At 46.7% G+C, this 13,501-nt stretch overlaps 1 protein-coding gene across 2 annotated transcripts in view; it reads right to left on the bottom strand.

The window, feature by feature from the left end:
- Positions 1 to 217: 217 nt before the first annotated feature.
- SGSM2 (small G protein signaling modulator 2) overlaps positions 218 to 13,501 on the bottom strand; it is a gene marked incomplete at both ends in the record, with an annotated part of 57,021 nt that continues 43,737 nt past the window's right edge. For both annotated transcript variants that reach the window (XM_080712377.1, XM_080712376.1), the window contains 9 exons: positions 218 to 306; positions 489 to 656; positions 2,173 to 2,269; positions 9,757 to 9,866; positions 10,016 to 10,098; positions 11,150 to 11,274; positions 11,497 to 11,880; positions 12,609 to 12,791; positions 13,000 to 13,128. In XM_080712377.1, coding sequence (XP_080568503.1) covers positions 218 to 306; positions 489 to 656; positions 2,173 to 2,269; positions 9,757 to 9,866; positions 10,016 to 10,098; positions 11,150 to 11,274; positions 11,497 to 11,880; positions 12,609 to 12,791; positions 13,000 to 13,128 — 1,368 coding nt within the window. The remainder of the gene's footprint in view (positions 307 to 488; positions 657 to 2,172; positions 2,270 to 9,756; positions 9,867 to 10,015; positions 10,099 to 11,149; positions 11,275 to 11,496; positions 11,881 to 12,608; positions 12,792 to 12,999; positions 13,129 to 13,501) is intronic.

Below are 13,501 nucleotides of genomic sequence, written 5' to 3' on the forward strand. Positions count from 1 at the left end.
AACCCCTCAACCCAGCCCTGATCTGAGGGCATACTGACCTGCCTTGCCCTGCAGGGCCAGCACTTCCTGGAGTCCCAGGCTCATAATCACTGTTAGAGCCACAGCTGGGCAGGCAGGGGCAGGGGCAGGGGCAGTGTGGGTGGTCATGCCTTCGGCCTCTCGCTGTTGGAGTGCAGGGTTGGAGCCAGGTCTCCATGCTGCTGCCTGGTCACAGCCCTCACTTGTTCTCTATGAGCATCTGCACCTTGTGGACCAGGTCCCGGGCGAGCTGCAAGATTTCTTGGGCATCATGATGCTCAGCCCGCTCTGGGGAAACATGGATAATTACAGAGAGTCTCAGAAAGAGGGCAGTAGGCTGGGAGACGCCCATCGCTTACTACACTGCTCACTTTCCACCCACTGGGCCTTGACGTCTTGCCTACAAGTAAGTGGCCCTGATGGCCTCATGCCCCTGAGGGGGCAGCCACATCAGCTGGGCCAGCTCATACCATTGAAGAACTTGATGATGTCAGTGAAGTCCATATTGTTGTCGCGGATGATCTCTCGGTAAGCCTCCACCAGGGCCAAGGCGATGAACAGGACAAAGTGCTCCGATGAGATGTGCCTGGCTGCCCAGATCACCTCCCACACGGCAAACACATCCTCGTATAGCAGCTCTGCAGATAGTAACAGGCTGGCACTTACCAGTTCTGAGCACAGAGCTGGAGCTAAGGCTGAGCCCAGCTGCCCTGGATGTCCACGGGCCCCAGGGTAGAGCTAGGCAGGATGCAGAGCTGCAGCTGCCAAAGTCCTGGGACTCTTCCCAATATGCACAGTACAGTTGGAGAATGAGGGTTATGAATCCCAAACCAAGGCCCTGTCCTTTTCTTTGGTCATTTCTGCAGACTGTGTCCTTGTATACTCCATAGCAGCACTTCATTTCCCCAGGGTGATTCTACTTTTGGTGCTCAGGGACAATGTGGTTTTGAAAATATTCTGAAAACCACTGCTTATTAGGGTGGTAACTGTAAACCCTGGTTGTACTGTGGAATCACTTTTTGTAGTGCACTTTTTGTGTATATATGGTAATGGGGATTGAACCCAGAAGCATTCTACCTTTGAGCTACACCCCCAGCCCAACTTTATTTCATATTTTGAAACAGGGTCTTGCTGGGGTGATGAGAGTCTAATTACTCAAGCTGTCCTTGATCCTGAAATCCTCCTGTCTCGGCCTGCCAAGTACTGGGATTAGAGGTGTGTGCCACCATGCCCGCTCACTCCATGTAATTTTTTTTTCTTTTGGTACTAGGGACTGAACCTAGAAGCATTCTACCTCCAAATTATATATTATTTCTTCTTTCTTTCTTTCTTTTCTTTTTTGCGGTACAGGGGATGAAGTTCAGGGGCATTCTGAGTTACACCTTTTTTTTTTGGTAGGACTGGCGGTGGAACCCAGAGGCTTTCTACCTCTGGCCTATACTCCCAGACCTTTTTTATATTTTATTTGAAAAAAGGGTCTAAGTTGCTGGAAGCCTTACTGAATAGCTGAGGCTGGCTTCGAACCTGTGTGATCCTCCTGTCTCAGCCTCCCAAGCGTGGGGATTACAAGCGTGCGCCACCACGCCCGGCTCCCAGCCCTTTTTTTATCCTTTATTTTGAAACAGGGTCTCACTAAGTTGCAGAAAGCCTCACTAAGTAGCTGAGGCTGTCTGCAAACCTGGATCCTCCTGTCTCAGCCTCCCAAGTACTGGGATTACAAGCGTGTACCACCGTGCCTGCCTCTGATTTCATTTCTTATTTGGAAATAGGGTCTCACTAACTTGCAGAGGGCCTTGCTAAATTGTTGAGGATGGCTTTGAACCTGTAATCCTCCCAACTCAGTCTCCTAAGTACTGAGATTACAAGTGTGTGCCACCACACCTGGCTTTGTACTTTTAAAAACATGTATGCTGGAGTGGGAGTATAGCTCAGTGGTAGAGTGTGTGCTTGGCATGCACAAAACCCTGGGTTTGACTGCCCAGTACCTGAAAACAAAAACAAAACCGAACATACCCAGGCAGCTCCAGTGGGAGAAGGGCACTGGAAGTTTTTCAAAGCTCCCCACATGATGCCAAGGTGAAATTAGAGGGCCATGGACTCTGAGAGAGCCCATTGTCCTTTACTCCAACCCCACTGATCCAACCCACTTATTACCTCTTTTAAAATCCAGCAGAAACCAGCGGTAACAGAAGTAGAAGTGGGTATAATCTCCATTCTGATGCATCAGCTCAAATAGCTCTGAGTCCAGGATCTCAAAGGGGAAGAGAAAGAGACTGACATGACTCTCTTCCATCCACTCCCGTCATGTTCAGGGAGACCAGGATTGCCAGGCCCAGCCTCTGGCCTTTCTGGTGCACTGCTCCTGCCCACCTGGCAGCTGCATCCTCTCCCATTCATGGTTCTCTAGATGAGGGTTGTGCTGCCTCACAGCCTCTCTAGACTCTGTTCCTTTTTTTTTTTTTTTTTTTTGTGGTACTGGGGATGAAACCCAGGGGCATTCTACCTCCAAGTTACACCTCCAGTCCTATTTTTGTTGTTCTTGTACTGGGACTTGAACCCAGAGAAATTCTACCTCATAGCTACATCTTCAGACCGATTTTATTTCTTATTTGGAAACAGGGTTTCAAACTGGGCGTGGTGGTGCATGCTTGTAATCCCAGCGCTTGGGTGGCTGAGACAGGAGGATCACACAGGTTCGAAGCCAGCCTCAGCTACTGAGTGAGGCTCTCAGCAACTTAGTGAGACCCTGTTTCCAAATAAAGTATAAAAAATATAGGTCTGGGAGTATAGTCCAGAGGTAGAAAAGCCCCTGGGTTCCACCCCCAGTACCAAAACAAAACAAAAAGAAAGAGAGAAAGAAAGGAAGAAAGGAAGAAAGAAAGAAAGGAGGAAAAGCCAGGCGTGGTGGCGCACGCTTGTAATCCCCACGCTTGGGAGGCTGAGACAGGAGGATCGCACGGGTTCGAAGCCAGCCTCAGCTACTTAGTGAGGCTCTCAGCAACCTAGTGAGACCCTGTTTCCAAATAAAATATAAAATGGGTCTGGGAGTATAGCCCAGAGGTAGAAAGCCTCTGGGTTCCATCCCCAGTACCACCAAAAAAAAAAAAAAAAAAGAAAAGATAAAAAAAAAACAGGGTCTCACTAAATTGTTGAGGTTGTCCTTGAACTCCAGTCTCAAGTGTGCACCACCACATTGGGCTCTCTGGCCTTTTTTTTTTTATTACTTATTTTGAAAAAGGGTTTCACTAAGTTGCAGAGGGACTCACTAAGTAGCTGAGGCTGTCTGTGAACCTGTGATCCTCCCGTCTCTGCCTCCCATATACTGGAATTAAAGCATGCCTCACCATGACCAGCACCTGTATTCCTTTCTTTGTTGTTTTTTTTTTTTTTTTGTTTGTTTGTTTGTTTTGTATGTGTGATATTTGGGATTGAAGTCAGGAGAATTCTACCTCTGAGCTACACCTCAAGCCCTATTTTATTTTTTATTTTGAAACAGGGTCTCCCTAAGTTATTAAGGACCACACTGCGTTGCTGAGGCTTGGCTAGGAACCTGTGATCCTCTGGTCTCAGCCTCCCAAGTACTGCAATTACAGATGTAGGCCACCATGTCAGGCTTGCATGGCTTTTTTTTTTTTTTGGTGGTACTGGGGGTGGAACCCAGGGGCTTTTCTACCTCCGGGCTATACTCCCAGACCTATTTTATACTTTATTTGTATAAAGTATATTTTATTTTATTTTTTAAATTTATTTTATATTTTTATTTATTTTATTTTATTTGTATAAAGTATAATTTATTTTATTCTCACTAAGTTGCTGAGAGCCTCACTAAGTTTAGCTGAGGCTGGATCTGTCCGATCTTTTTGACTCAGCCCCCCAAACGCTGGGATTACAAGCGTGCACTACTACACCTGGTTATTCTTTTTTTTTCTTTTTTTTTGGTGGTATTGGGCATGGAACCCGGGGGCATTCTACCTCTGAGCTATACCCTCAAGCCTTATTTTTTATTCTTCTTTTTTTTTTTTGGTGGTACTGGGGTTCCTGGAAACCTTTCTACCTCCGAGCTACACTCCCAGACACACACACACACACACACACACACATTTTATTTGGAAACAGGGTCTCTTAAGCCAGCGAGGCTGGCTTCGAACCTGCGTGATTCTCCTGTTTCTACCTCCCAAGCACAGGGATTACAAGCGTGCGCTACCACGCCCGGCTATTTTTTATTCATTTAATTTTTTTGTGTGTGGTACTGGTTATGGAACCCAGGGGCTTTCTACCTCCAAGCTACATTCCCAGCCCAACTTTTTATTTTATTTGCAGTACTGAGGGTGGACCCAGGGGCATTCTACCTCCAAGCTATACTCTCAGCCCTATTTTTTTTTTTATTCCTTATTTTGAAATAGGGTCTCATTGAGTTGCAAAGGGCCTCACTAAGTAGCTGAGGCTGTCCATGAACCACGATCCTCCTGTCTCAGCCTCCCAAATGCTGGGATTATAAGCGGGCGCCATCACGCTCAGCTTTATATTTTATTTAGAAAGAGAGTCTAGGACTTCCGGGAAGATGGCGACCGAGAAAAGCGGGGCTTAAGAGCCTAGCTAACAACCAATCTCCATTACCACAAAATCAGCGCCTTTCATAGCCAGAAAACACCATCACCAGAGAAACAAAAAAATCACCAGGCTCCACAGAGAAAGCGGTCTGAGAACAGAGCTCAGAGCCACAGAGGAGATACACTGGACTCACGCCCGAGGACGCGGCAGCAGTGCCATACTGCTGGCGGCAGCGGCGAATTCACCGAACGGCTACAGCAAGCCGAGGTGAGCCGCTGCAGAACAGCCAGGCGGGATTTTTCAGCGCAGGGAACATCTAAAGCTCCCAGTGGCTGAGCTCAGCACACGCTGCAAGAACTCAGAGTGGAATTCAAAACCAAGAAGAAATAAGCCAGCCTCACGGCCAAGGGCGTAGCAGTGGCGCCATATTGCCACCGGCGGCAGCAGCAGCGAATTCACCGAGTCCAGTACAGCTACATCTGCGAACTCAAGAACAGTGAGTCAAACTGCGGGCCACAGAGGAGAAATCCCAGTACTGTACTTCCTGGGACTTGACCCAGTGGGGGAGTGGCGGTGGCAGAGATATCACACCATATGAGAACGTGCAACCTGGCACCCCCTATAGTTTAAAGCAGCCTCTATCGATTCCCTGGGTCGGAGACTCTGTGATACAACCCAGTAAAGGAGTAGTGGGGTCTGAGATACTACAGACTCGAGATCCAGAGCACCTTAAGTGAAGTCATAGTGACCCAAGGGAAGAACCCAGAGAAGGCACAAACTTCCGAAATCATGGGAAAGAGGAATAACACTGGAGCAATGAATGCCCACAACCCCACAACATCAGAACCCGATAAAACAGAAAATCAGAGATTTCTAGAAGATCAAATCAGGAAAATAACTGTAGAAATAATAGAGGTGCTTCGAAAAGAACTCAGAGCCAAAAAGAGATAAAGGATGCAATTAATGAAGTAAAGGCCTCAATTCAAAGCACAAACAACCGATTAGACCACATGGAGAACAGAATCTCGCTCTTAGAAGATGATCATTCCAAAAATGAACGCATAGTTTCTAATCTAGAAAAAAATATCCAACAGCAGGAATCTGACATTGAAGAAATATGGGCCCATTTTAAGAGAGCTAACCTAAGAATAATTGGAATAGAGGAGGGAAAAGAAAGTGAAACCAAAGGGATCAACAATCTCTTCAAGGAAGTAATAGCAGAAAATTTTCCAAACACGGAGCAAGAGGTTGATACACAGATCCAGGATACTTATAGAACTCCCTTTAGACAGGATCGGAGAAGAGGATCCCCACGCCACATAATTGTCAAAATGACCACTGTGGAAGCCAAGCAGAAAATCTTAAAGGCAACAAAAACAAAGGGCCAAGTGACATTCAGAGGCAAACCCATTAGAATCACTCCAGACTTCCCAAACCAAGTCATGAGAGCCAGAAGGGCTTGGAGTAACATATTCCAAACTCTGAAAGAAAATAACTTCCAGCCCAAAATTTTCTACCCAGCAAAACTTTCTATCAAATTAGATGGAAAAATAAGAAGCTTCCATGACAAACAGAAACTGAAGGAATTTATGTCTTCAAAACCAGTGCTAGAGAAAATACTCAAAGACATTAACTACAAAGAAGAAATAGGTAACACACACCAGAACCAGAGAAACAAGATTTTCCATCCAACAGACAACTAAGATTGGTTATCTGTGGAGATTCATTATTTATGTTAGTCTTTTACCTATCTCTAAATTGTATTGTTTGCCTTTATTGTTGTTAATTTTTAGGATTTCTAGTTGGAATATTAATATACCTTCAGATACAGCAATTGGAAATATTTTATCCAATTCTATTAGTAACTTTTAACTCTGTTTACATTGTCTTTGGATATACAATATTTTTTTATTTTTTAGGGAGTTTGTATACTCTTTTGTTGCCTGTGCCATTGAAATCATATCCAAGAAATCACTGCCAATTTCAATGTTGTGAGGCTTTATGACCCAGATTTTCTTCTAAAAGTTTATAGTCTTAAGACTTATATTTAGGTCTTTTATCTATTTTGAGTTAATACTTGTATATGGGATTAGGTAAGGGTCCAATTTTATTATTTTCCATATAATTATTATTTTTCAACAATATTTAGTTAAAAGATTATTATTTCTACCACCAAATGTTCGTGGAAGCCTTGTCAAAAATAACTTGATAATATAGGGAAGAATTTAGCTCTAGGCTTGTATTTAACTCCAATGGTTTATATATCTGCCTTTAGAACAGTACCACACTGTTTCAATTATTGTAGCTTTATACGGTTTGATATCAGAAAATATATATCTTCTAGCTTTGTTCTTTTTCAAGATCATTTTGGGTATCTAGAATCCATATTCCATATTAGGATAGATTTTTTTCTGAAAAATAAATATATAAATATATGATAGTTTCACCTAAAAAAATAGAAAAAAATATTCTCTGGTAAGAAAGAAAGCAAAAAGAAATATTGAAATGTTATCTTTAAGTCATCAAAAGCTTGGTATCAGACAAATGAAACTGTTATGTGAGATTATCATTTTTAATTTTGGATAATTTGCTATAATACTAGATGTCAACCACTAAGCCAAGCATGGGAAGGAGGGGTGGGGAGGGAATGGGGTGGGGATAGGGTGGGGGCTGACTGGGCGATGTGTGCATGTATGTCTACAAAAGTTTGTATCCCACTATGCTGTATGAATACAGTGCACCAATAAAATAAATTAAAAAAAAAAGTCTAAGTTTCTGAGAGCCTCACTAAGTAGCTGAGGCTAGCTTTGAACCTGCACAATATTCCAGTTTCAGCCTCCAAAGTACTGAAATTACAAATGTGCACCACCATGCCTGGCTTTTATTCTTTCTTTCTTTCTTTCTTTCTTCCTTTCTTCCTTCCTTTCTTTCCTTCCTTCCTCCCTCTCTCTCTCTCTCTCTCTCTCTCTCTCTCTCTCTCTCTCTCTCTCTTTTGGTGGTACTGGGGGTGGAACCCAGAGGCTTTCTTCCTCCGGGCTATACTCCCAGACCTATTTTATATTTTATTTGGAAACAGGGTCTCACTAAATTCCCGAGAGCCTAAGTAGCTGAGGCTTGTTTCAAACATGTGAGATCCTCCTGTCTTAGTCTCCAAAGTACTGGGATTACAAGCCTGCACCACCACACTTAGCTTATTCTTTCTTTGTTTCTTTCTTTTTGCAATACTGGGTTTAAAACCCAGAGGCAGCCAGGAGTGGTGGCGCATGCTTGTAATCCCAGCATTTGGGAGGCTGAGACAGAGGATTGGGGTTCGCGGACAGCCTCAGCCACTAAGTGAGGCACTCCGCAAGTGAGACCCTGTTTCAAAATAAAGAATAAGACGGGCGAGGTGGCACACACTTGTAATCCCCACAGTTGGGAGGCGGAGATAGGAGAATCGCGCAGGTTCAAAGTCAGCCTCGCTGGCTTAAGAGACCGTTTCCAAATAAAAAATATATAAAATAGGTCTGAGAGTGTAGCCCAGAAGTAGAAGGGTTTCCAGGAACCCCAGTACCACAAAACAAAAAACAAAACAAAACAAAAGAATAAAAAAAGTAGGGCAGGGGATGTAGCTTGGAGGTCGAATGCCTCTGGGTTCTATCCCCAGACATGCAAAAACAAACAACAAAAACAAAACAACCCAGAGGCATTCTACCTCTGAATTACACCCCCAGTCCTATTTTTTATTCTTTATTGTTTTAATTTTTATTTTTCTTTGTGGTACTGGGGATGGAACCCAGGGGCTTTCCACCTCCAGGATATACCCCCAACCTATTTTATATTTTATTTGGAAACAGGGTCTCACTAAATTCCTGAGAGCCTCACTAAGTAGCTGAGGCTGGCTTCGAATCTGTGTGATCCTCCTGTTTCAGCCTCCAAAGTACTGGGATTACAAGCATGCACCACCATACTCAGCTTTTATTCTTTATTTTATTAATCAATCAAATTAAGTAATTTATTTATTTGAAGTACTTGGGATGGAACCCAGGGGCATTCTACCTCTGAGCTACACCCCAGCCTTATTTTTTTATTATTTTGAAACAGGATCTCACTAAGTAGCTGTGACTGTCCTTGAACTCTGATCCTCCTGTCTCAGCCTCCTGAATGCTGGGATTACAAGCATGCGCCACCATGCCCAGCTCATTCTTCCTTCCTTCCTTCCTTCCTTCCTTCCTTCCTTCCTTCCTTCCTTCCTTTCTTTTTCTTTCATTTTTGCAGTACTAGGGAATGAAACCTAGGGACATTTTACCTCTGAGCTAAATACCCAGCCCTATTTTTTATTCTTTTATTTTGAAATACAGTCTCACTGAGTTGTAGAGGGCCTCACTAAGTAGCTGAGGCTATCCTTGAACCCAGATCCTCCTGTCTCAGCCTCCCAGGTAGTGGGATTACAAGTTTGTGCTACCATGCCCAGCTCTTGCAATGACTTTTTTCCCTTTTTTTTTTTTCAGTACTGGTGATGGAACCTAGGGGCATTCTACCTGAGCTGCACCCCCAGCCCTATTTTTTATTCTTTATTTTGAAACAGGGTCTCCCTAAGTTGCAGAGGACCTCACTAAGTAGCTAAGGCTGTCCATGAACCGTGATCCTTCTGTCTCAGCCGCCCAAGTACTGGGATTACAAGTGTGCGCCACCATGCTTGGCTCTGCAAATTTTTTTTTTTTTTTTCAGTATTGGCAATGGAACCCGGGGGCATTCCACCTCTCAGCTACACTCCCAGCCCTATTTTTTATTCTCTGTTTTTGAAACAGGGTTTCACTAACTTGCAAAGGGGCTAAGTAGCTGAGGCTGTCCATGAACTGCAATCCTCCTGTCTCAGCCTCCTAAAATGCTGAAATTACAAGCGTGTGCCACAATGCCTGGCTTCCACCCCTACTTTTTATTTTATTTTGAAACAGGGTCTCACTAAGTTACAAAGTACCTCACGAAGTAGCTGAGGCTATCTGTGAACTGGGATCCTCCTGTCTCAGCCTCCCAAATGCTGGGATTACAAGTGTGTGCCACCATGCCTGTTTTGCAATAGCTTTTTAACATGGAATAAATTAAGCTTCTATGTAAAGGGCATTTCTAGAACGCTCCCTGACCACCCTGTGACTGATGCATAAGCTCAGCATTGCCTAGACAGGATGGCTTCAGACTGGTCCTCACCTGGATGAGGGAGCGCATGTTTGCAAAGTGGGTGTCCATGGCGCCCCCGTTGGGGAAGTTCTGGCTCATCCTTTTCATGAGGTGGCTGAAACAGCTGTAGGCAAGCTGATCTGAGGGGAAAAGAAGTCAGGCTGCTGGGTCACATGCTCAAGAGGGCCTGCTACTTACATTCCTGCCCCAACTATCCCTTTCCTTCCTTCTCCAATCTGATAGCCCAAACCCAACTCCATTTGGGGGGCCCCCACACTCCATCCCTCACCATTATCAAGGATGACCAGGAGAGGTGCCAGCAGATCACACATGCCCTGCACGTAGCCCACGTCCAGATGCTCCCACACGTAGCTGAAATGACAGGGGCAGTCACCAGGCTATGCCTGGTCTTGTCTCTCCTTGGGAATCCCTTGGGAATTGGCCCCTAGAGCAGCCTGCTATCCACAAGTCAGCCTTTCCATGACCCTGGAGCACTTATTGTGTGCCTCACACTGGGAGACAGTGGGGAACTGCTCACAGCCCTTGTCCCTGAGCCACCCAGTAAAAGAGGCAAGAAGCTATCACAGCACTGTTTATGGAACAGGTGAGCAACAAATAGGTAAGGCTTTCTGAAGGGCGGCCAGACTGGGCATGATGGCGCATGCTTTAATCCCAGTACTTGGGAGGCTGAGACAGGAGAATCAGAGGTTTGCAGCCAGCCTCAGCTACTTAGTGAGGCCCTCCCCAACTTAGTGAGACCCAGTTTCAAATAAAGAATAAAAAATAGGGCTGAGAGCCAGGCATGGTGGCACACGCTTCTAATTCCAGATTCTGGGAGGCTAAGACAGGAGGAATGTGGTTCACAGACAGCCTCAGCTACTTAGTGAGGCCCTTTGCAACTCAGCTGAGTCCCTGTTTCAAAATAAAAACATAGCTGTCATGGTGGCAAATGCTTGTAACCCCAGCATTTGGGAGGCTGAGATAGAAGGATCACAGTTTGTGGACAGCCTCAGCTACTTAGTTAGGCCGTTTGCAATTCAGTGAGACCCTGTTTCAAAATAAAAAATGGAGCTGGGGGTGCAGCTCAGAGGAAGAATGCCCCTGGGTTCCATCCCCAATACTGAGAAAGAAAGAAAGAAAGAAAGAAAGAAAGAAAGAAAGAAAGAAAGAAAGAAAAGAGGGAGGGAGAGAGGGAGGGAGGGAAAAGAGATAGACAAAGAGTGGGGATTCTGAGATCCTGAGGACCTCAGGGAATACAGAGGGGTGAGGTAAGGGACACTCAGAGAAAATATTCTGGGATTGACGATATTGGGTGTGTTTTAGTGCGGCATGGGAGAAGAGCAGGATATAGGCTGTATCTAGCCTTTCACAGAGCAGCTGGGGATCCCTGCCTCCCACTCCGAGCCCGGCCCTATAATGGCACCTGCACATGATGTCTCTGAGCTTCTCAAGGTTGGGCGGCGTGAAATACCAGTAGTTGCGGTCACATCTCTGCACATCCTTGTCTATGCGGTGCAGATTTAAGGCCACAGTGTCCAGTAATTCTATCTGGAAGAGTGGATGGCTCTCAGGGCTGAGAATAGCCAGCTTCTCCCAGGTTGGGGACAGGAGATGGTGGCCAAAGAAATGTAGCCAAACAGGGAACCCGGGGAACTCTGATGGGCACAGTTGGAGCACCCTGCCCTCCACCCTGCAGCCTGTCCCCAAGTACTGGGATGCTGGGAGGGCTTGGGGCCAGCTCAGCACAGTGCCTGGGGAATGTCCACGTACAGTGTAAGCCGCAGCACACACAGCTGCAAGTTCCCCCCCTGCCTCCAGCTCAATGGCCCGCGAAGCGTTTTCCTGGTTAGGATCCTGGGGCTCGGAGAAAGTGTGGGCTGCAGGGGCCAGCCCATCGGAGACTTCCTCTTCTCTCCCGTCCTCTTCGAAACCCATGCTCTGGCCCTCATCTAGGCTGGACTGGATGCCTGATGCCACAGAGTAATTGCGGGAGGATGGTAGCCCTGAGTCCGGAGAGTCAAACTCCACTGACTGCTGCTGTTCCACCACAGCAGTTCCTGAAGTCCTGGCTCCTGGCTCCTGCTCGGGCTTTGGTCTGGAATCTTCGGGGCCCTGAGGCCCTGGGGGCTCCAGATCATCCACGGAAATGAATACCTGGCAAAAGTGAAGATGGTGGCTTCTACCTGTGCTCCAGGTGCCTGTTGCTAACCTTGACTTCTCTCTACAAGGAGGGAGGACTTCATTGAATCCCAACAAACCCATCTTTCCCTGCTAGTTTGCTGAAACTGAACACAAAGCACTATCATTTTTTATTTATTTTTATTTTTTTTGTGGGTCTGGGGATGGAACCCAGGGGCATTCGAGCTCCAAGATATTCCCCAGCCTGCCTTCCTTTCCCTCCCTCCCTCCTTCCTTCCTTCCTTTCTTCCTCCCTCCTCCTCCTTCTTTTTCTCTCACTCTGTGATACTGGGGATGGAACCCAGGGGCATTCTACCTCTGAGCTACACCCCCCACCCTATATTTTTTATTCTTTATTTTGAAACAGGGTCTCACTAAGTTGCGGAGGGCCTCACTAAGTAGCTGAGGCTTGTCCGCGAACCATGATCCTCCTGTTTCAGCAACCCGAATGCTGGGATTACAAGCGTGCACCACCATGCCTGGCTACAAAGCACCATCTTGTTTTATCCCTCTGACACCTGGAGAAGTTGGTAGCAGAGAGAGAGTTATCCATTTTTCAGTTGAAGAAAATGAGATACAGACATGTCAAGCCTTCCCCCCAGGGCTCTGCTGCCAGTATGTCAAAGGCTGTGCTGTGCTGAGACACCCGGGTATAGAGCTGGTGGGCCCGCCCAAGCCCCGGCCCTATGGGCTCTCTGGCTCACGTCACTGCTGAGGGTGGAGTCCCGGCGGACAAGGCGCTGCACATGGCTGTCAATGCTGCTGCCTGAGGAGAACTTGGTGCGCACGGCTGGGTGAGCCTCCTGCTCCCGCTGCCTCACCACCACCTCGCAGGCCTTCCACTCTGCCAACACCTGCTGGTACCTCGCTGCCACCACGGTGTCCACCTGTACTCGGGGCATACCACAACCATGGGGGAGGGCGCACCAGGGCTGCTGCCTCAGGGGCTGGAGACTAGAGCAGGGCCTCAGGTGAGTATCATGGGGCTGCCTGGCTACTGCCCTCTATCATATTTCTTTCTAGCTGGGTAGGGGCTGAGGTTTCCAAGGCCCAGCTCCCCACCTCCCTATCCCTGTGGGAACAAGTTCCCCTTACTTGCTCCATCTCCTTCTTGCTCATGCCAAACTTATAGTGGCCAAGAAGGAAGGGCCAGACGTCCTTACGGATCTCGTGCTCCACACCTCCGTAGTAAACCTGCCGCATCAGCTCCAGCTCCTTGTAGTTCTGAGGGGCCCAAGGAGTAAAGATTTGTAGTCCCATACAGTCACTTTGCTCCAGCCACTGTGCCCCATCCATGAAGAGCTGGGGCCAGGGTGGGGCTGCTGTGGCTTTACTGAAGCCAAGGCAAACTCTGCTTCAGAGTAGCAATATCCTTCTGTGCCTTAGACTATCCTGGATGAGACTGAAACCTGTCCTTCCTTACGGGGCAGAAAATGGAACTCAGAGAGGGCAAAAAATCTGCCTGAGACCACCCAGTAATGTGGAAGCAGAAAGGATTTCCAGCCCAGTCCTTTCCCAGCTTCGTGAGATTCTACCATGACACAGGCCACTCCACAACCACTGTTCCCAGCCTCTCAATCCCCTACTATGTTTTCTC

This window comes from Muscardinus avellanarius, assembly GCF_963383645.1.
Source record: "Muscardinus avellanarius genome assembly, chromosome: 16".
NCBI lineage: Eukaryota > Metazoa > Chordata > Mammalia > Rodentia > Gliridae > Muscardinus > Muscardinus avellanarius.